General features: G+C 45.1%; 1 protein-coding gene across 1 annotated transcript in view; it reads right to left on the minus strand.

Annotated features, from left to right (window-relative positions):
- Positions 1-22,825, minus strand: part of SRP72 (signal recognition particle 72) — a 77,567-nt gene that overhangs the window by 51,207 nt on the left and 3,535 nt on the right. Inside the window, exons 2-5 of the mRNA XM_075338546.1 lie at positions 22,648-22,768; positions 3,025-3,148; positions 472-615; positions 224-335 (exon numbers count right to left, since the gene is read on the minus strand). Coding sequence (XP_075194661.1) covers positions 224-335; positions 472-615; positions 3,025-3,148; positions 22,648-22,768 — 501 coding nt within the window. The remainder of the gene's footprint in view (positions 1-223; positions 336-471; positions 616-3,024; positions 3,149-22,647; positions 22,769-22,825) is intronic.

The raw sequence follows: 22,825 nt of genomic DNA on the forward strand, positions 1-22,825 counted from the left end.
AGAAGAAACAAAATTCCAGCAGGCGATGCCAGTAAATTCCAATGGTTTATTAAACAAATATGTAAATGGCAAAAGGATACATAACAACACTACAAAAACGCTGTTAAAATGCCGGGCAGACGCGTTTCGGATGCATGTCCTTAAATCACTGGAATCTCTTCCTGCTGGAATACTGTTTTTTTCCAATAACATAATAGCTAAAAAAAAAAGCCAGTGAACTTACTTTCAGCCTCTCGCAGCTTTTTCATTGCGTCACCAAGCCTTCCCTGTCCAATTAGGCTACAGGCAGCATTGTAGCACAGTTCATAAGTTGTCTCCTGCAATCCGAGGTCTTCCTATAAAACAGAGAAAAAAGGAGAGAATATCGCTGATGTTACCTGCTAGCTTACAGGGCACGGCCAGATTTGTCACACACAATTTCTCAAAACAGGATATTTTAGGAACATTAAGCTGGTAAAGGACGACACTTACAGGCTTTGTCTTCGACCAGAGATTCATAGCAGCCACCACCGCAGACAGATTGGTTTGTCTCTCCTCGTCATAATCATCTTGAGAATTTCGAATGAGATCCCGATAGACAGATAAGCATTCTTCATATCGCTCCAGCCTGTAAAGCTTATTAGAAAAGCCCACAAGAAACATTAAAAAGTGGTGACATGCTGTAATTGGCTTCTGCATCATGAAACTCAATTTTTACCGCTGAACAGTCTTTGTGGTGATGTGTGCTTACATCTGTTTGTGACTGCCTAGATGGCATCTGTGGGCTCCTCATATTATCACTTCATGCCAAGCAGTGCTCCAATACCACACACATATACAGTATATCACAAAAGTGAGTACACACCTCACATTTTTTAAAATAAATTATTATATCTTTACTTGGGACAACTCTGAAGATATGACACTTTTATACAACGTAAAGAAGTCGTGTACACTGTACAGCTTGTATAATAGTGTAAATATGGTGTGCCTTCTAAATAACTGAACATGCAGCCATTCATGGCTAAACTCCTTGCAACAAAAGAGAGTACACCGCTACGTCAAAATGGCCAAATTATACCAAAGTGTGAATATTTTGTGTGGTCACCATTATTTTCAGGCACTGCCTTAACACTCCTTGCAATGGAGTTCACTAGAACTTCACAGGGGCCAGTGGAATCCTCTTCCACTCCTCCACCACACCATCACGGAGATGGTGGACGTTAGAAACCTTGCGCTCCTCCACCTTCGTTTGAGGATGCCCACAGATGCTCAATAGCATTTTGATTTGGAGACATATTTGGCCAGTGCAGCACCTTTCCCTTCAGTTTCTTTAGAAAAGCAATTGTCATCTTGAAAGGTGTGTTTGAATATGGTCCTGTGGCCCAGTTTCCACAGGGAAGAAATCATGCTCTGCTTTAGTACAGTACATATTGCCATTCATGGTTCAGTCAATGAACTGTAGCTCCCCACAGCTGGCAGCACTCATGCAGACCCAAACCATAACACACCCTCCACCATGCTTGACTGTAAGCAAGACACACTTGTCTGTGTACTCCTCACCTGGTTGCTGCCACACACCCTTGACACCATCTGAACGAAATAAGTTTATCTTGGTCACAGGATATGGTTCCAGTAATCCATGTCCTAAAGGTACCGTCACACATAACGAGATCGCTAGCGAGATCGCTTCTGAGTCACGGTTTCTGTGACGCAGTAGCGATCCCGTTAGCGATCTTGTTATGTGTGACACCTACCAGCGATCAGGCCCCTGCTGTGAGATCTCTAGTCGTTGCCGAATGGTCCAGGCCATTTTCTTCAAAGGCGATGTCCTGCTGGGCAGGACACATCGCTGTGTTTGACACTGTGTGACAGGGTCACAGTGACTGCTGAGATCGTTATACAGGTCGCTACTGCGACCGGTATTGTTCCTGCTTCGCTGGTAACATCTGACTGTGTGACATCTCACCAGCGACCTCCCAGCGATTTACCAGCGATCCCTATCAGGTTGCATCGTTTTCGGGATCGCTGGTAAGTCGTTGTGTGTGACTGGGCCTTTAGTCTGCTTCTCTTCACACCTGAGACCTTAAAACACTAATAAGTCACATGACACTGTGGAGGAAAAATGGCTAATTGGGCACAATTTGGCCATTTTCACTTTGGGTTGTGCTCACTTTTGTTACAATTGGTTTAGACATTAATGGCTGTGTGTTGAGTTATTTAGAGGGCACCAAATTTACACTGTTATACAAGATATACACTGACTACTTTACATTGTATCAAAGTGTCATATCTTTAGTGTTGTCTCATGAAAAGATATAACATTTTTACAAAAACGTGAGAGGTGTACTACACTTTTGTGATATATTCTATATACACACAAAAAAAAAAAAAAAGATAGGAATCAGCACTCATATTTAAATTAGTGAAAAAGTGGACTTTATTCACACAGTACGACATTTCAGCTCCTCAAGCACTCACAAGATTGGACTGGGCTGATATTTTTCCTTGTTGGAGAGATACGATAAATATACAGATGCACACATACACCATTAAGGCTATGTGCACACTAGAAAAAAGGATTTTTCTTAAGAAATTTCTTAAGAAACTTTCTTGAGAGTGAAGGATTAGCGCACCTGCGTTTTTACCACGATTTGGTGCGTTTTCGGTGCGTTTTTACCGCTGGTTGCTCCCTGCGTTATTGTGCCATTATCTATGGTAACTAACTCAGCTGCAGAAAATAAGTGACATGGTCATTCTTTTTCTTAAGAAAATCTACTGAAAGAATTTTCTTAAGAAAAAAACGCAGTGTGCGCACAGCTAATTTTTTTTGCCATAGGTTTGGCTGGGCAATGTCTACAGAAAGGTTACAAGAATTTCTCAAGAAATTTCTGCAGCAAAAACGCACCAAAAACGCAGGTAAAAAACGCAGTGTGTGAACACAGCCTAACGATTGTACAAATGCTCTATAAGTCATCCTTACTAATGTCACATGAATAAAACAATAAAAGTCAGACTCCAGATATGAGTAACACATAAACCTACCACTTGTCCATGAAGTTCGCTCAGTTTTTCTGTTTTCTGAGGTGCATTTTCTATAGTTTTCAATGCGCTATCAATTTTATTCAGCCTGTATTCACAGTATGCCTTTTCAAAAGCAATGACATCACTTGAAAACAGAAGAAAAAAAAAATAAGATATAGGACACACAGAACCTAATTTTGCTGCTATTCTATAATGTGCCAATCTGTTCTATTGCAGCTTATGGATGTTATGGAAACACCTAAACAAACAGCTCCTCTGGATCTTGAATATCACCTATGGATTTTGAGAGGTCCATGCTCTACAAGCAGGAAGTGTGTGAATTACATGTACAGTACATCTATGGTTTATTCTGTGGATATTAATGTAATTCTCATTTCAAAAAAGGTAAAATGTGGCCGAAATCTTGCTATAAAAATATTTTAAAAGTTAAGTTTTTCCATATATAAAATTATCATTGGGTGCCTGGGACTCACTGAAATTATTCTGTGGATATTCCATAAATTTGTAAGGGTACGCCCACGATCAGTGTTCATAGCGTTTTGGATGCAGCATGATTCAGCTGCGTCCAAAACGCTGCGGTGTACAGTACAAGCATAGTGGATGGGATTTCTAGATATGCTGTGCCCACTGTGCATGTACGACCCACAGCGTAAAATGACCTGCTGTGAGGCTTTCTGAGTCGCAAGCATGTCAATTGCTTGCTGTTGAGTCGCTTCTCTATAGAGAGAACAGAGGAGAGAGACCGTAACTGCCCGAGAGCGGATCGTGGGCACGGACAGCTGCGGTCTCCTGCAGCCCTGCAAGTCAGGACCCGCCACGTCCAGGATGCAGCGGGTCCAGATTGTAGGCACGTACTCTTAGATGGGTAAAGAGTTATTACTCTTTCTCACATTACGATGTGAATAAATGTCCTGGGAATAAGTTTACAAGTGCAGGTGTGTGTGAAATTAGCTGTAAATGCTGGCATTGTTGATGACGACAACTGCAAGATGCCTTCTGTATGAAGAAACTAGTCGCATGCATTGCTCAGGTATGATTTTGGTACATTCTTCCACACAAACTTTTTTCAAATCCTGAAGGTTCCATGGGCTCCTTCTATTGGATTTAGGTCTGGTAATTGGCTGGGCCATTATAGCAGTTTTATTTTTCTTTGAAACTAATTGAGAAATTCCTTGCTGTGTGTTTGAGATCCGTGTCTTCCTGAAACGTCCACCGTCTTTTCATCTTCATAATCCTGGTAGATGGCAGATGTTTATCATGTCTAGGTACATACAATAGGTGGCACTAGAGTTTGTTTCCTTCCTCCCTGAAGAGACAAATTTAAATATTTTCCAGAGGAGCATTGCAGCTATAAGACTCCTCACTGGCAGCCAGATTAGTTTGTCATCCTCCGCAAGTGTTAAAAACATTAAAATTAATACATCTAGTTATCAAATATTTTATAGTAGGACATATATGTTCACAGTTCTGTTTATGTTGGAGGGCATAGTTTATTAATAAAGTTCTTATAAGGAATAAATATTAAAATATCCATATTGAATATACATAAGTACTGACATGGAAGGATATATATAAAATCTTCTGGAAGCTTCTAGTGGTTATGTCATATGGAACTGTGTTCAGTTAAAACACCCTATATGGACTGGACAGTTGTCATATAACACACGATGGAGGAGGCTATGGAGGCTCCTGCACGTCGTCAGAATGCTTACAGGCTGCAAGATGAACACATGCTGCCTTGCCATTCAGAATCCAAGGAGAGATGGATGAAGATTTTCTATTGATCAGTATGGACTAAATGAACTCTTTTCCGTAAGCCAATGAAGTATATTATTTTTCCTTTCTGTAACTGAACCCTGGCAACCATTTTTAAATAGATAAAATACATTTATTTTTTACATTTTTGAAGTCCTTTCTTTCATGCGCCTTTACGTATTTGAAGAAAAATATATTTAAGAGTATATTTTTTAACAGCAAGGAGAAAAGTTTTCCCTTTAGGCCAGTGTCACACTTGTGATTGCCTCGCGTGTGTCTCGCGGTGATTCACCCGGAACGGACTCACACTCTACTCACAGGAGCGAGTCGGTTGCATGCATCTCTACACAACCGATCCGCCCCTGTGAGGAGACTGAGTCCATCACAGGTGATGCACCGCGAGATACAAGCGAGGCAATCACAAGTGTGACACCAGACTTAGGTAGATTTGTTCATTCATTCATCTTTGTAATAAAGAAAGTTTGTCAGTGCAAAATACTGAAAAACAGCCCCATATCATGACGTTCCCAGTTCCAAACTTCACTGCTGATATATTGTTTTTATGATGAAATACATTGCCTTTTAGCCGCCAAACAAGGTTTGTTTTCTGCCATCCAAAGAGTTTAATTTTAGTCTCATATGACCAGACTGTTTTCCCCACTATTTCACAGGCTTGTCCAAATGCTGTTGAGCAAACGTTAAAAAGGTGTTTCAACTCGTTTTTTTATTCAGCAATTGTCTTCTGTGTTGAGCATAGTTACAGGCCATGGAGGTTGAGTGCATTACTTATTGTTTTCTTTGAGACAATTGTACTTGCTGATTCCAGGTCTTTATGTAGATCTCCAAAGGTGGTTCTTGGCTCTTGGACAAATCTGATAATTCCAGTTTATGGCTAGAATAGTGCACACTGGGACCTTCAGTAGTTTAGAAATTCTTCTGTAACCAATGCCATCAATAAAAACAGTTCACAACTCTAAAAACAATCTCTTACTCTGCTCCATCAATGGAAAAATAAAATAATATGCGACTTGGAAAATGGTGCCACAAAATGTTATGGGTCTGAAAAGACCATACATTGGCTCTGGCACCCCCAATGATCAGCTGTTATTTGCTGCCCTTTTCCCGAGTACTGCAGAACATTTTTTTTTTTTTAATTATTTGAGAACTCATACATTGAATTGTTACAGCATTTTTGGCAATTGCAAGAATAAAAAAAAAAAAAAAAAAAAAAAAAAAAAAAAAAAAGACTCTTCCAAATAGAAAACATTTCATGAAAGGCAAAATATATTAATGAAGATAATTTAGAATAAAGAAAGAGTATATAGATCTATTGTGTTTTTATAAAATGGTCACTTGCATGGGCAGAGCATAATGTGTATTAGAAAAAAAAATATAATTAAAAAAAAAACAAATACTCCAACCAGGCCACATAAAGATTGTGTTTCATTTAGAAGACAAAGTTTGAATAATCCGGAGAGGATGGGTCAGTTTTTACAAAGGTGTTACAATATAAAGCAGTTTATTAACTATATTAAAAAGACACTGTCATCTCAGAAAAACGGATTTTTGTGTACTCACCGTAAAATCGTTTTCGCTTAGCCATCATTGGGGGACACAGGACCATGGGTGTTATGCTGCCTATCCATAGGAGGACACTAAGTAGATGCAAAAGCATAGCTCCTCCCCTGCAGTATACACCCCCTGGCCGGGCCAGGCAACCTCAGTTTTAGTACACAAGCAGTAGCAGAAAAACCAGTAAAAACATCTCAACAGAGGAACATGAGAAAAAAAAAAAAAGAGTCATAACCAAATAAGGTACTGAGAGAACCAAGGTCCAACAGGGCAACAGGGTGGGTGCTGTGTCCTCCAATGATGGCTAAGAGAAAACGATTTTACGGTGAGTACACAAAAATCAGTTTTTTTCTGACGCCTCATTGGGAGACACAGGACCATGGGACGTACTAAAGCAGTCCATGGGTGGGAAAAATAAAAACAAGACAACGCAACCCAAGGACTAGGAACCAGTCCCAGACAGCCTGGAGCACCTACTGAGAGAGGTGCTCTACTGCAGTTTGCAGAATTATCCTACCCAGATTTGCCTCAGCTGAAACCTGGGTATGACTCTGTAATGCTTTGAAAACTTATGTAGGCTAGACCAGGTCGCAGCCTTACACACCTGTTCCACTGAAGCCTGATGCCGAATGGCCCACGAAGCGCCAACTGCTCGCGTGGAATGAGCCCGCAGCCCACTAGGAATGGGCTTGAGTTGCAAGCGGTAGACTTCCTGGATCGCAGAGCGAATCCAGCGAGCCAGAGTCGCCTTTGAAGCTGCCTGTCCCTTCTTAGGCCCCTCAGGAATGACGAGCAAAGAGTCCGTTTTCCTAAAGGGGCTGTCCTGGATATGTAATATCTGAGAGCTCTGACGAGGTCTAACGAATGCAGAGACCTTTCCACCCTATGAACTGGGTGTGGACAAAATGAAGGCAGAACAATGTTCTCGTTCAAATGAAACAGGGTAGGAACCTTTGGAAGAAAATCCGGAAGGGGGCGCAGAACCACCTTGTCTTGGTGAAAGATCAGAAAAGGCTCGCGGCAAGAGAGTGCTGCCAGCTTCGAAACCCGTCTGATGGATGTAATTGCCACCAGGAATGTTACCTTCCAGGACAGAAGAGCAAGGGAGGATTCCTTGAGAGGTTCAAAGGGAGACCTCTGGAGACCGTCCAGAACGAGATTGAGGTCCTATGGGTCCAGCGGCCGTTTGTACGGGGGAACTAGATGGGAAAACGCCCTGGAGGAAGGTCTTGACTTGCGGTTTTTGAGCCAGGCGGCATTGGTAGAAGATTGAGAGCACTGAGATCTGCCCTTTAAGGGAACCGAGAGCCAACCCCGCTTGCAAGCCAGACTGTAGAAGTCGAGAATTCTGGGGATGGACAGAGGCATAGGGTGCACGTTAGTTTCCCTGCACCATGAAAGGAAGATTTTCCACATACGGTGGTAAATGCGGGATGAAGCAGGCTTTCGGGCGCTGATCATGGTGGAAATAACCGCAGGGGAGAATCCCGCTCTTGTTAATACCCAGGTCTCAATGGCCATGCCGTCAGCTTCAGGGCTCTGGAGTTCTGATGGGAAATGGGCCCTTGGGTCAGCAAGTCTGGGATGTCTGGAAGGCGCCACGGTACGTCTGCGAGCATTTATACTAATTTGGCGTACCAGGCGCGCCTGGGCCAGTCCGGTGCTATCAGTATCACCGGGACTCCCTCTGCCTTGATCTTCCTGATTACCCGCGGCAGCAGGGGTAGAGATGGAAATATGTAAGGCAGGCGGAAGTGGTGCCAGGAGCAGACTAGAGCATCCGCGCCGATGGACTGCGGGTCGCGTGACCTGGCTATGAACGCGGGTACCTTTGCGTTCAACCTTGAGGCCATTAGATACACGTCTGGTGTGCCCCAGCGAGTGCAGATGTGTAGAAACACTTCTGGGTGGAGAGACCATTCTCCGGCGGTCAGGCCTTGGCGACTTAGAAAGTCTGCTGCCCAGTTCTCTACCTCCGCTATGTGTACCGCTGATATCACTGACCCCGTCGATTTGGCCCACCTGAGGATCTTGTGGGCTTCGAGATAAGCCGCTTTGCTGCGGGTGCCCCCCTGCCGATTGATATAGGCTACAGCTGTCGCATTGTCCGATTGGACTCGAATCTGACGACCCGCTAGCAGAGGGCAGAACGCCCTGAGCGCGAGGAAGATCGTGCGGATTTCCAGGATGTTTATGGGTAGGGAAGACTCCTGGGGCGTCCAACGTCCTTGAGCAGTGTGGTGCCGGTACACTGCTCCCCAGCCTAGGAGGCTGGCGTCCGTGGTCAGGACCAGCCAGTTCACTTGGAGAAAAGATCTCCCCTTCGATAGGGATGAGGACCGAAGCCACCAGCGGAGTGCGTACTGACTGAAGGCGTCCGGTGAAGATGTCTGTCCAGGGAGAAGGGGCTCTTGTCCCAGGCCGCTAGAAGGGCTAGCTGCAGTGGGCGGAGGTGCAGTTGAGCAAAGGGTACTGCTTCCATAGCCGCCACCATCCTGCCGAGTACCTTCATGCTGAATTGAATGGAGCGAGACGGAGGACGTAGAAGGCAGCGTACCGCTCGTTGAAGAGCGATCGCCTTGTCCAGGGGGAGGTAGATCAAGCCCCGACGTGTGTCCAGGGACATGCCCAGGAAGGTGATGGAACGTGATGGGATCGGGGATGATTTGTCTAGATTCACTAGCCACCCTAAGCGGGATAGTGTGTCCACAGTGATCTGTACGCTGGTTGAGAAGTCGCGGAAGGAGGGGGGCCTTGATGAGGAGGTCGTCCAAGTAAGGGAGAACGACTACTCCCCTGGCGTGAAGGACGCTAATGGCGGCCGCCATGAATTTGGTGAAGACTCTTGGTGCAGTGGCAAGGCTGAAGGGTAGAGCTACGAATTGAAAGTGGGAGTCCTGAACTGCGAAGCGGAGGAACTTTTGGTGATCTGGGGCGATGGGTATGTGCAGGTACGCGTCCTTGATGTCTATGGAGGCGAGGAAGTCCCCTTCGACCATGGATGCAATAATGGACCTTAGGGACTCCATTCTGAATCTCCGTACGTGCAAATGTTCGTTCAGGTGTTGGAGGTCCAGGATGGATCGAACTGACCCATCCTTTTTGGGGACCACAAAGACGTTGGAATAAAAACCTCTGAACTTCTCGTCGTCCGGGACAGGTATCACTCCTGCTGTTTGGAGCGAGTGGATTGCTGAGAAAAAAGCTTTGCGTCGTTTTCGAGTCTTTGGGGGGTTTGAGAGAAGGAACCGACTCGGGGGTCGGGTCCGAAATTCTATGTGGTAACCAGAAGACACAAGGTCTCGCACCCATTTGCCGTCTGTGGCGGCAGCCCAGATGTGTTGAAAGAGCCGCAGTCGACCTTCTACAATGAGTGTGTCTTCCGGGGCGCCGAAGGAGTCATGAGGGGGAAAACGTCGTGGACGAGTCTCCCTAGTCCTGGACTGTTTCGGTCTAGGCTGCCATGACGAAGAGGGTTTCGGGGAGAGCTGAGAAGGTCGGTCCCCGAGTAGTCCGCGGCTGGAGGCGGGGACATCACGGGATGTCGACCACCCAAATGAGTTCCGAAAGGAGCGGAACGAGGACTGTGGATGTCTGGTGAAGGTCGTCCTGGACTTCAGCTGGGGGAGGTACTCTTTCCTCCCGTGGCGTCAGAAATTAGATTGTCCAGACGTTCGCCAAACAATCGGTCTGGAAAAAAGGGAAGGCCTGTGAGAGACTTCTTGGAGGCAGAGTCTGCTCGCCATTGTCGGAGCCAGAGAGCTCTACGGATGGCTATGGTATTTGAGGCGGCAAACGCTGTGCAGGTAGCAGCGTCCATGGAGGCCTGCATGAGGTACTCCGCCGCAGTGGCAATTTGAGCTGTTACCTCTGTGAAGGTATGAGTGAACTGGGATTCCTCAAGCGAAGTGTTAAGGGAATCTGCCCAGACAGAGATCGCCTTTGCGACCCACACAGAGGCAAAGGAGGGCGAGAGGGAGGAACCCGCAACTTCAAAAGCAGAGTGGGCGAGGTGCTCCACATGTCTGTCTGTCGGGTCCTTGATGGAGGAACCATCGGGTAAAGACAAGAGCGTCTTTGTGGCAAGGCGGGAGACCGGGGGGGGTCGACCGAGGGCGGATCGGCCCAGCCCTTAGGGGCAGGTGAGGCAAAAGGGTACCAGGACTCCATGAGTTTTCAGTTACCGAAGCGTCAGGCTTCTCCCTTTGCTTTGTGAGGATATCCTGAAACTCTGGGTGATCAGCGAAAACCTTTTGGGGTTTTCTTGCCCTCTTAAAGGAGACCGCATGGTCAGTGGTAGTGGATGGGGGATCTTCCACATGCAGAGTTTAGTTGATTGCTGCTATAAGGGAGTCTATTGCAGTTTGATCATCTGGGGAGGATGAAAACAAGGAATCCTCTTGGTACAAACAGCATTTTCCCTCCTCCAGCTCTTCAGAAGCTGTGGAGCGTGTGGGAGAGCCTGCCATGTGTGCTCCCGAGGGAGAGCCCTGGGGGCCATGAGAGAGTGCTGGAGACACCCGGCCGTGTGCTCTTTTCCTGATCCCTGCAACCGGTGAAGCATGGGCCCTGATTACCTCAGAAGGATCCTCCATAGGGGTATCCTCAGGCTGCGTTCCATTCAGGGGCCCAGAAGGGTGTGGAGGACGACATTGCATAGCCAGAACCAGGTTATGTGACAGTTTTTCCATGGATTGGGACAGAAACTGTGCCCATTCCGGTGGGCTGGGAGCCCTAAGCTCTGGTCTGACGGTTGCGGCGGGGGTGGGTCTTGGGGGGCTATAGGGGCACAGGAGCCACAGAGAGAAGAGGGGTAGCTCAGCGTGGCAGGCAGTGCAGGCTGAGTAATAGACTATGTGAGCCTTAGCGCTCTTAGTGCCCTTAGAATTCTGCATGTTCCTAATAGGAGTATGCCAGGAGGGGGAGCAATGGTCAGCAGAGCTACAAGTGAAGCAAGTACCTCCCCAGAATCAGCCGATGGCCCTGCATCCTCAGGAAGGAGTAAGCTCTGTGGAGATCTTCGCATGCTTTCCTGGGGAAGGGGGGGCTTATCGCGGCCGCGGGGGGGGCGGGGCTTAGCGCTAAAAGAGTGCCAAGAATAAGTCAGTGTACCCCTCTCCCCCCAGCTGTTAGTAGCAAAAAAACGGCGGGAAGGGAGCTCTGTGACATCTCCCTCCAGTCAGCACACAGCTGGTCACTGGAGGATAATCTCTGCTGGCTTTACTTCAATCAGAGCACGCAGCTAAAGCAAATAAACAGAGTAAATAAACAGTGTGAGTTCCTGAGCTCTGGGTCCTCTTCTGCCCTGGGCTCTGAAAAATCGGTGTCTGTGGGAACCGTCGTCCAGTGAGATGCAGCCCAGGATCCAGCGTCGCAGGAGGGGGTACGTGGAGGCAGCACTCCGCATTCCCGCCCGTTGATGGTATTGGGAGATCGGTCCCAAAAGGAAACCGTCGCCCTCAAAAAATAACAAAACCTTGAAAGATGTGCCTCCTACAGACACTAAGCTAAAACTGAGGTTGCCTGGCCCGGCCAGGGGGTGTATACTGCAGGGGAGGAGCTATGCTTTTGCATCTACTTAGTGTCCTCCTATGGATAGGCAGCATAACACCCCATGGTCCTGTATCACCCAATGAGGCGTCAGAGAAAATGCCATTTAAGGCTGCTTTCACACATCCGGTTTTTGCAGTGTGGCTCAATCCGGCTCAAAAACCTATGCAACGGATGCCGTGGAAAAAACGGATCTGTTGCGTAAGTTTTTCCATGCGGCCCGTCCGTTTTTTGACGGATGCGGCTTGATACTGAGCATGCGCAGTGCAAAAAACCGCATCCGGCGGTTGCATTGTAAATTGCGCCGCATCACGACGGATGCGGCGCCATGCTTTTTTTTTTCGCAGAGTTCCAATCATGGGGATTCCCTATCTAAAATGGAAGTGGAGAGCCTGGCCCAACGCGTGTCGCTATGTTAGCTTCATCAGGGGCAGTGGGTATTACCCACTGATAGCGACACGCGTTGGGCCAGGCTCTCCACTTCCATTTTAGATAGGGAATCACCATGATAGGAACTCTTTGCCTATGAGGCATTGCAGCTGCTGTTTTGACCATTTGGTCATAATGCTGCTTGAAAGATAGAATGTCTGTCTCAGTATATACCCATTTATAAGATGGTTATTTTTCTGACTCTTTATCTGTATTGTCTTGCATTTTGAACTATCTATGGTGATTCTGGTACAATATAAAATTCTTAGAGAAGATTTTTTGGATTGGGTTTCATTACCATTGTCCTTGGTGTTTTTTAATATGTCTGCACTGTTATATTTTGTATGTGTGGTTTTAAACTTTTTGATACATAAATAAAGAATCGTATTATATTACTTTAAATTTGGAGTGAGTGCCTTTGGTCAAGCGCTTTTCTTGTGATTGCAAGCAGGATACAGGACACCGAGGGAACAAGGAAAGGTGAGAAAAATTTGTGTTTGTTTTTTTTTTTTGCGTGTGTAAAGACTGGCATAATATGAGACACTACTACAGGATGGGGCATTGCTACAAGAAGGCAACCCCAAGGGGACATTACTACAGGATGAGCAGAACGATGGGGCACAATACTATAGGATGGGCACATTTATTACAAGATGGGGGCATTATTATAGGATGGGGCACATTATTACATTATATGTGGCCATATTGTGCTCTCCTAGAGGTCTGTGTTGGGCAGGCTACAGACAGCCAATAAGTGTGCAGAGGGCGGGGCTGGACAGTAAGGCTGGGCGGTGCCAGGTCTGACTGAGCTTTGGCAACCAAGGAAACAAAAAAGTCATGTTTGGTTGAGCTGCAGGTAAATAAAGTGATAATTCAAGAGGAACAAAAGTTAGAAACAAAAAAATAAATAAATAATGTAGGGGTGTTTTATATGACAATACAGCACAGATTAGCTTACAAATAATTTTGGAGTTTATGTCAAACAACTCCTTTAACTACTGATAGCTTGGCAATGCTGTTATTGGAAGAAATTTAATAAATAAAGGAAAGCACAAGTTTGTGAAGCTGGGGCTTCTTTGGATTATTGCATACGTCCTGGCTTTAGAGTCTCCGTGCGCCAAACTGCCTCCTAGTGATACCAACAGTGAGCTTGACTTTTTTCCTTTGCGGATACATGCTGTTCATGGTTTGTGCAGCATATTCCAGCTGATAGGTCCACTTTAAATGTGTCCCTATGCGGTTATGCCACCTTTCTGAAAGTGCGGCTAACAGTTGAAAATTAGCTTTTTTTTGTCCGCTTTCATTCAAAAACTGTGTGCACGATTTCAGTCATTACTCACATCACTACTCACTATAATGTAAGCGGCGGCTGTAAGCATGCCCTGGCGCCTTGATTGACAGTTGGCTCTGCATAGATGTGCTGAACCATGAACTGTTAATCAAACGTCCAGAAGCGTGCTTACAGCCACTGTTGGCGGTGTACTGAGCCATGACCGTAGCTCCTCTGCGCACACCTCAATGACTGAAAGCCAGCTATGAATAACGTTGATTTTCTCACAGTAGCTGTACTTTCAGTAAGGCGGCCAGGCAGCATTGGCACACTATGTACCTACAGATTAAACCTATATCTGTAGACAAACCGCATTTGCCAAGATGGCAGGCGGCCTTTCAAAGGAATCTGTCAGCAGTGTTTTGTAATCTGAAGACCGTATGCTGCAAGGGTTAAAAGAGAATTCTGGGATGCCTGTCTTGTCCCAGTCCGATCTGTTGCTTATTTGCTATGTTTGTTTCAGCAGCAGGACTTATGATTGCTTGGACTACAAAGTCACGGGCATGACAGTTCAGCAAGACCCCTCCTTTGATTGAGCATTGACAGTGAGGTGTTAGGGTATGTGCGCACGTTGCTTTTTACCTGCTTTTTTGCTGCTTTTTCTTCTGCGCTGTTTAATGCCAAAATGGATGTGTTCTTCTATTCAAGCAAAGTCTATGGGAATTTGGGTTTCTTGTTCACACTATGTTGTTCAAAATGCTGCCTTTTTGTGGCAGAACTTTGGTCAAAAACTCAGCTTTTCAAAGAAGCAACATGTCAATTGTTTTTGCCATTTGGGTTTTGCACTGCAAAGCTGAGTTTTTGACCAAAGTTCTGTAACAAAAAGGCAGCATTTTGAACAACATAGTGTGAACAAGAAACCCAAATTCCCATAGACTTTGCTTGAATAGAAGAACACATCCATTTTGGCATTAAACAGCGCAGAAGAAAAAGCAGGTAAAAAGCAGGTAAAAAGCAACATGCGCACATACCCTAAATCTCTATAGAGAGCCTTGTGTGGTAGGAACAGGTCTCTCAACACTGCTACATGGCTAAATCTAAAAATTCTGATTGTGTCAGAACAGCTGCAGCCAGTAATCTAAAAAGGTACTTTGCACACTACGACATCGCAGGTGCGATGTCGGTGGGGTCAAATCGAAAGTGACGCACATCCAGTGTTGCTGTCGACATCGGAGTATGTGAATCGTTTTTACTACGATTAATGAGCGCAAAAGCGTCGAAATCGTATGATCGGTGTAGCGTCGGTCATTTCCATAATTTCGGAAGGACCGATGTTACGATGTTCCTCATCGCTGTGTGTGAAGCCGCAGGAGCGAGGAACATCGCCTTACCTGCGTCCCGGCTGCAATGAGGAAGGAAGGAGGTGGGCGGGATGTTTATGTCGGGCTCATCTCCGCCCCCCTGTTTCTATTGGCCGCCTGCCGTGTGACGTCGCTGTGACGCCGCATGACCCGCCCCCTTAGGAAGGAGGCGGTTCGCCGGCCAGAGCGACGTCGTAGGGCAGGTAAGTGCATGTGAAGCTGCCGTAGCGATAATTTTCGCTACGGCAGCTATCACAAGATATCACAGCTGCGACGGGGGCGGGGACTATCGCGCTCGGCATCGCTACCATCAGCTTGTGATGTCGTAGTGTGCAAAGTACCCCAAAGTGATACATAATTGGATTATGGGTCTCTTGCTTACATCATGCTGCTCTCAGATGAGGTAGCAAAATCCTGTTGACAAATTCACTCTAATGCCACCTCATTTCCAATAAACTAAACATTTCTAAGGCCTCCCCGATGGAAACTTTATATTGTTCCATAGAGATTAATATTTGGATAAGCCATAGAGTTTTCTCAACTCTTTCCACGAACATGTAGTTTCTCAGAAGATAATAGAATTTTTGGAATCGGTAAAAGTGAAGAATAAATACCGGTAGTATGTAGAAGTTAATGAGATAGTGAAGGTGCACCAGTACTAGTGATGGTTGGATCCGGGACTATAAAAGTCCAGATCCGCGCTGGTTCAAAAGTACCCGAACACCAACCCCGGAGTTCTCATGGAACTCCAGGTGACAAATCAGGGGCGGCAACTTGAGTATTTTTTAGGGGTTTTTTTTTTTAAAAAAAAAAAAAAGGGGGGGGAAAATCGAGCGAGTTATACTTACAGAGTCTCTCACTCGACTGCAACTGCTTCTGGGCCGCTCATACTCCTAATTATCCTTCATGCATATACACTACTTCCTCTACCTGCCAGCAGTCCCCGCGTCTCTGCTTGGTTATAGTCAAGACGCGCCCCCACCTTTTGTGACAGTGTCTGACTGCTTTCAATCAGAGACGCTGTCTGTGTGTCTATATTGGTGTTAACGTCTTCACGACACATGACGTACTGGGTAGGTCATGGATCGTTTGAGGTCAATCTCCGCGGGCTGCCGTGGGCAGTCGGTGGTGATCCGCGGACATGTCAGTTGATTTCAACAGCTGACATGTGTGCCTGCCAGGCGCGAGTGGAATCGCATTCCATCCGCACCTATTAACCCCTTACATCTCACTGTCAAATTCTGACAGCGAAATGTAACAGTGCGCCACCATTAGGATAACTTACCCACCCACATCGGAAGTCACATGACGTGATCACGTGACATCCAGTGGTTGCCATGGTAGCAAAGGGTTATGTGATGACTCCTGTAGCTATCATGAGTCACTTTCTCTCACTGCTGGCAGAGGGCAGTGTGTGAGAGTAAAGCAGTTTTTCTCCTGATCTCAGCTGTGTAGATGTGATCTGGAGAAAAAGAACAGCGATCAGACTGCTGATCGTTATAGTCTCCTAGGGGACCTAATAAAATAAAAAAAAAAGTTACAAAAAGTTTTAAAAAATTAAAAAAAAAAAAAAAAACACCCTAAAAAGTTCATATCACTCCCCATTCGGCCCATTGAAAATTACAGAAATTAAAAAAATGAAACAATATACACATATTTGGTATCCCCGCATTCAGAAATGCCTGATCTATCAAAATATAAAATCAATTAATCTGATTGGTAAACTGGGTAGCGGCAAAAAAAAAAAAAAAAATATCCAAAACGCTCAAATTACTTTTTTTGGTCGTCGTAAATTTTGTGCAAAATGCAATAACAGGCAACCAAAACGTAGCATCTGCGCAAAAAATAGTACCGTTAAAAACATCAGCTCGAGACGCAAAAAATAAGCCGTCTCTAAGCCATAGATGCCAAAATATGAGAACGCTAAGAGTTTCGGAAAATGGTGCAAAAAGTGCGACAATTTTTTTGGACATACTTGTGAATTTTTTTTAACCCCTTAGATAAAAGAGAACTTATAGATGTTTGGTGTCTACAAACTTGTACCGAACTGAGACATCACACCAACACATCAGTTTTATCATATAGTAAACATGGCGAGTTAAGTATCCCAAAAACTATTGTGCGATTGCACATTTTTGCAGTTTTTCCACACTTGAAAATTTTTTTGCTGTTTTCCAGTACACTATATGGTAAAACGTATGGTTTCATTTAAAAGTACAACTCGTCCCGCAAAAAACAAACTCTTGTATGGAAAGATTGATGAAAAAATAAAAAAAAATAAATAAATAAATAAATAAAAAGTTACAGCTCTCGGAAGAAGGGGGCAAAAAACCCCCCCAAAAAAACAAAACGAATAATTGTCCAGGATTGAAGGGGTTAATAAAGAAAAGAAAAAAAAAAAAAAAGCATAAGGTCCCTTCAATATTATGATAGCAAGCACAGATAAAAGAGATGGGTTACAGACTGCAGCCCACAGCTGTGTGGAAAAAAAAGAAAAAAGGTAAAAACATGTGGTTTTGTAAATTAGTTAAATATTTGTTTAAAAAAAAAAAAAAAAGCGGCGTAAGGCCCCCCACTTTTACTACCCAGCAATGATAAAACCGACAGTTGGGGGCTGGTATTCTCAGGCTGGGAAAACCCATGCCTATTAGGTCCCCCAGTTTAAAAATAGCATCCTGAAGCTGCCCATTAGATGCGACAATACCGGAACTTTATTTGGCTCATTCCAATTGCCATGGTGCGGTGGCAATTGGAGTAATAATGGGTTAATAACAGTTCACAGCTGCCAATAAGCCCTAGATTAGTAATGGGAGGTTGTCTGTGAGACCCCTCAATTACTAATCTGTAAGTGAAAAGAAATGAACACAAAAAAAAAAAAAATTATCCTTTATCTAATATATAAAGCTGAATGTGTGTGTGTGTGTATGTATGTCCGGGATTGGCATCTGCACCGTCGCAGCTACAGCCACAATATTTTGCACACTCACACGTCTGGACCCCGAGAGGCTATGTTGTGAGGCGACATTTTAAACCTCGCGTGTTCCAGTTTACCAATCAATTTTGCCCCTATATTCATAATTGGGAAAAAGTAAAACGAAAAGTGTATCCGCACCGTCGCATTTACAATCACGAAATTTTGCACAGACACCTCATGTGAACCAGGGAACGTCGTAGACTATGTTTTGACAGGAAAATTTAACCCCACGCTTTACAGTTACTCTCCAAAAAACATGCCTCCATTAAAGTAAATGGAGCCTGGAACTACAGGTTATTAGTAGGAGCTGTGATTGGTTGCTATAGGAACAAAAGACATTCATAGTATAAGAAGCTTATATGTGAGGTAATAAGCTGTCGGTGGGGAGGCAGGGGGAAAGAGGCAGACGGGGAAAGAGGCAGACGGGGCACATTACTTGGCCAATTTAGTTAAATCTGTGTGGAATATCTGTGGTGTTGAAATATAATGTTGTGAAATGCTTCTATTAGCTTAGTTTTTGCCTTTTAATAATTCAATTTCTATTTGTTTTGTGGTTTTTGTGTGCAGAATAAATTTTTGTTCATACATTCTATTTTGTTAACAACAGTTATTAACCCGGGCGAAGCCGAGTAGTACAGCTAGTCTAATACATAAAGCTCAGTGTATGTGTGTATGTCCGCTAAAGGAATTTGCACTGTCGCATTTACAATCACGAAATTTTGCACAGACGCCCCATGTGACCCAGGCATTGTCATAGACTATGTTTTGACAGGAAAATGTAACCCCGCGCTTTACAGTTAGTCTCCAAAATCCTGCCTCCATTATACTGAATGGAGGTGGGAGCTACTGGCTATTAATAGCAACTGTGAGTGGTTGCTATAGGAAGGAACAAAATAAACTGTTAGTATAAGAAGCTTATGTGTGTGGTAATAAGAGGTCGGTGGGGAGACGGATAAAGAGAGACAGAAAGACAGGCACACGGAAAGAGACAGGCACACGGAAAGAGACAGGCACACGGAAAGAGACAGGCACACGGAAAGAGACAGGCACACGGAAAGAGACAGGCACACGGAAAGAGACAGGCACACGGAAAGAGACAGATAGACTGATACAAATACAGAGAGATAGAAACAGACAGACAGACAGACAAGGAAAGAAACAGAGAAACAGACAGACAGTGACTGGGAGAGATACAGATACTATCCCAGGCAACGCCCGGGTACTAAAGCTAGTTTGAAATAAAATACAAAAAACCACCCTCTTTCACTTCCTTTATTAACTCCTAAAACACCCAGGTCCGACGTAACCCATACAAGGTCCCACGAAAATTCCTGGCTGTGGGCTTCAGGCAGAGACTGAGACGCAGCAATGACGTCACTCAGATTATTTGCGGTAACCGCTGCAGGTTCCCTAGGTACACCAACTGTGACCGCAGGTAACCTGACCTCAGGTGACCTCATTACCCTCAGCGACCTCACATCACTGGGTTCACAGACCTGCTTCACCTGGCAGAAACTACGGTATTTTTTTTGCCAAGAGATGCAGATTTAATGCTGAGATTTCTACACCATATTTCTGCACCTAATCTACACCTCCTGGCAGGAAAAAAAGAAAAACAAAAACATATCAAAACTAAACAGACACTTCTCTATACTTCTCCTTTTAGACATTTCCTCAGCCTTTTGACACCATTGACCACTGCCTCCTACTACAGATCCTCTCTTCCCTTGGTGTCAGGGACCTTGACTTCTCCTGGATATCCTCATACCTTTCTTAATCTCACTTTTAGTGTCTTCCACTCTCACACAATCTATTCAACCTACCCTCTCTCTGTACGGTGTCCCTCAAGGCTCGGTCCTGGGACCCTTACTGATCTCCATCAATACCTTTGGCCTGGGAAAACTCAAAGTCCTATGGCTTTCAGTACCACCTATATGCTGATGACACTCAGATCTACCTTTCTGGCCCAGATGTCACTTCTCTGCTATCCAGAATCCCGGAGAGTCATTCAGCCATATCTTCCTTCTCCTCCCACTTGTTAAAACTTAATGTGGGCAAAAGAGAACTAATCATCTTTCCCTTATCTCAAGTCTCTTCCCTACCTGATCTATGTATTACAATAAATAACATCACGCTCTCTCCAGTACCTGAAGTCCGCTGCCTCAGAGTAACCCTGGACTCTGCCTTATACTTCATACCATACATCCAATCTCTCACCACCTCCTGCCATCTCCAACTCAAAAATATTTCCAGAATCCGTCCTTTCCTCAATGCTCAATCTACAAAAATGCTAGTGCATGCTCTCATAATCTCCGGCCTTGATTCTCTCGCATCCCTCCAGTCAATCCTTTAGGCTAAATGCCCACGGGAGCTTGCACCTGCGGATATATCCACAGGTACGTACGCAGGTTTCCCACAGAAGCTCCCCAGAATCCGCAGCTATGGATTCCAGCGAAATAGCTGCGGAAAACCTGCGGACATTCATGCGACTTACCTGCGGAAGTCCCGGCCTCTATCTCCATAGTGGAGGGCTGGGATTTCTGCAGGCAATTCCGCAGGAATAATTGACATGCAGTTATGTGCGGCTGCGTGACATCTACAGCATATTCTGCAGCCGCACATACCGCAGCATTGACACAGACACTCCCCATGTCCGATAGGATAACATGGGGAGTGTCTGTACTTGCTAAACCCTGCGGATTTATCTAGAAAATCCAGATAAATCCGCTGATTTTCCGCGGCAAAATCCGCGGGTACAGACTCCTGTGGGCATATAGCCTAACTCTGCTGCGTGACTGATCCACCTTACTCCTCACTACTCCACTGCTTCTCCCCTATGCAAATCACTGCCTTGGCTCTCAATTCTCCACCATATCCAATTCAAAACTACTAACACCCCCAAGACTTCCTTCTCTCCTTCACACTTATCCACTCCTCAGCCAACCGCCTCCAAGACTTCTACCGAGTACCCCTGTCCTCTGGAATTTGCTACCTCAACACGTCAGATTATCTCCTACACTTGCAAGTTTCAAACGGAACTTGAAAACTCATCTGTTCAAAAAAATGCCCAGAATCTCTAAAGACACCAGCACCGGAGCTAACGCCTCACCACCACCCCACCTACTGTCTCCTCCCCATTATCCTATAGAATGTAAGTCCGCAAGGTGAGGGTCCTCTTCCCTCTGTACCAGTCTGTCTATTGTAACTTGTACATGTATTTTGTATGTAACCCCACCCTCACGTACAGCACTATGGAATCAATGGTGCACTATAAAGAAATAATAATAAATAATAATAATAAATTATAGACCAGGCATAGAGAAAGCAGCCACTAGAAACATAGAAGAGACACACAGTGCTGCAGCTGACAGTCTGCCATCTCCAACCAAATATTGATAACTTATCCTAAGGATAGTTTGGGCAGTATAAATCAGAGAATGGCGCCCGCACTAGAAGCATCTATGTTTTACTCAGTTGAAAGGAGGTGGGAGATATGGTCTAGAACTTGGTCACAACAGAGATGATTTACAATCTACATCCAAATGCTTCAAAAAGTTCGCCACACAACATATCGCCACTGTGACAGACGCAAAAAATTCCAAACCTAGGGAATATTTGGTTGCAGTTATGCAATTGTACCCAACTAGTAAAATATCTGCAATTTTTATATTTTCCTGACTAATGGATGTTGGATGTCCTAATTCACGTGACTTAAGGGCCATTTACACACTGCGACATTGCTAACGATATATCGTCGGGGTCACGGTGTTTGTGATGCACATCCGGCGTCGTTAGTGACATCGCAGCATGTAACACGTATGAGCGACCTTAAACGATCGCAAAAGAGGCAAAAATCATTGGTATGTGAGACGTCGTTCACTTACAAAAATCGTTGTCTATTCAGTAGCGAGGCTGTTTGTCGTATCTGCGGCAGCACACATCGCTATGTGCAACAACCTCGTACCTGCGGCCGACCGCAATGAGGAAGGAAGGAGGTGGGCGGGATGTTCGTCCCGCTCATCTCCGCCCCTCCGCTTCTATTGGACGGCTGCCGTGTGACGTCGCACGTACCACCCCCTTAGAAAGGAGGCGGTTTGCCGGCCACAGCGACGTCGCAGGGAAGGTAAGTCCGTGTGACGGGTGTAAGTGATGTTGTGCGCCAAGGGCAGCGATATGCCTGTGACGCACAAAAGACGGGGTGGGTACGCTAGCTAGCGACATCGGTACCGATATCGCAGCGTGCAAAGTACCCTTTAGAGCCAAATGGAACCATAGATGGTTCCACAGCAGCAAGTCGCATGACTTGTACATCGCTTATAGTTGTTAGTTGTGCATACAAAACAGTGTGCAAGCCTAGCCAAATTGTATATATTACGCTTCGTCATACCAGCACCTACCTGGATCCAACGCAGGCCGTTCTGTGGTTTACACCAGACCTTGACCAATGCAACTTGTGATTGACTATAGCGGTTAGCTAACCTTGAGCAGTCAGTCATCATAAAACATCCCACAATACTTGGCTCAAGGCACTGGACTGCTGCAGCCGATCAGTGGCTGGTGAAACTACTGCTTCCTGTCTTTGTGCATACCAAAGGAGCGGCCTGTCCTGGATTCAGGTGGGTGTCAGTAGGTGATTATGACTTAGTTTTGTTTTCTACATAACTCATCTGAGCAATAGTTTACTTTACTTGGTTAACCCCTTTAATGCTTACCTTGTTAGCAGTTTAGAATTGTTATTAATTAAAGTCAGGGCTTCCTTAAAGCTTCCGCTGTGAATGAGACAAACCGCTTTACAATGCAGAGCCTTCACATCATCCTTTGCCACCTGCAGTACTAAAAACAGAATGGACAAATAAGAATAAAACATAACGACAAACACCACACAGTAAT

The sequence above is a fragment of the Anomaloglossus baeobatrachus genome, chromosome 1 (genome assembly GCF_048569485.1).
Source record: "Anomaloglossus baeobatrachus isolate aAnoBae1 chromosome 1, aAnoBae1.hap1, whole genome shotgun sequence".
Classification (NCBI taxonomy): domain Eukaryota; kingdom Metazoa; phylum Chordata; class Amphibia; order Anura; family Aromobatidae; genus Anomaloglossus; species Anomaloglossus baeobatrachus.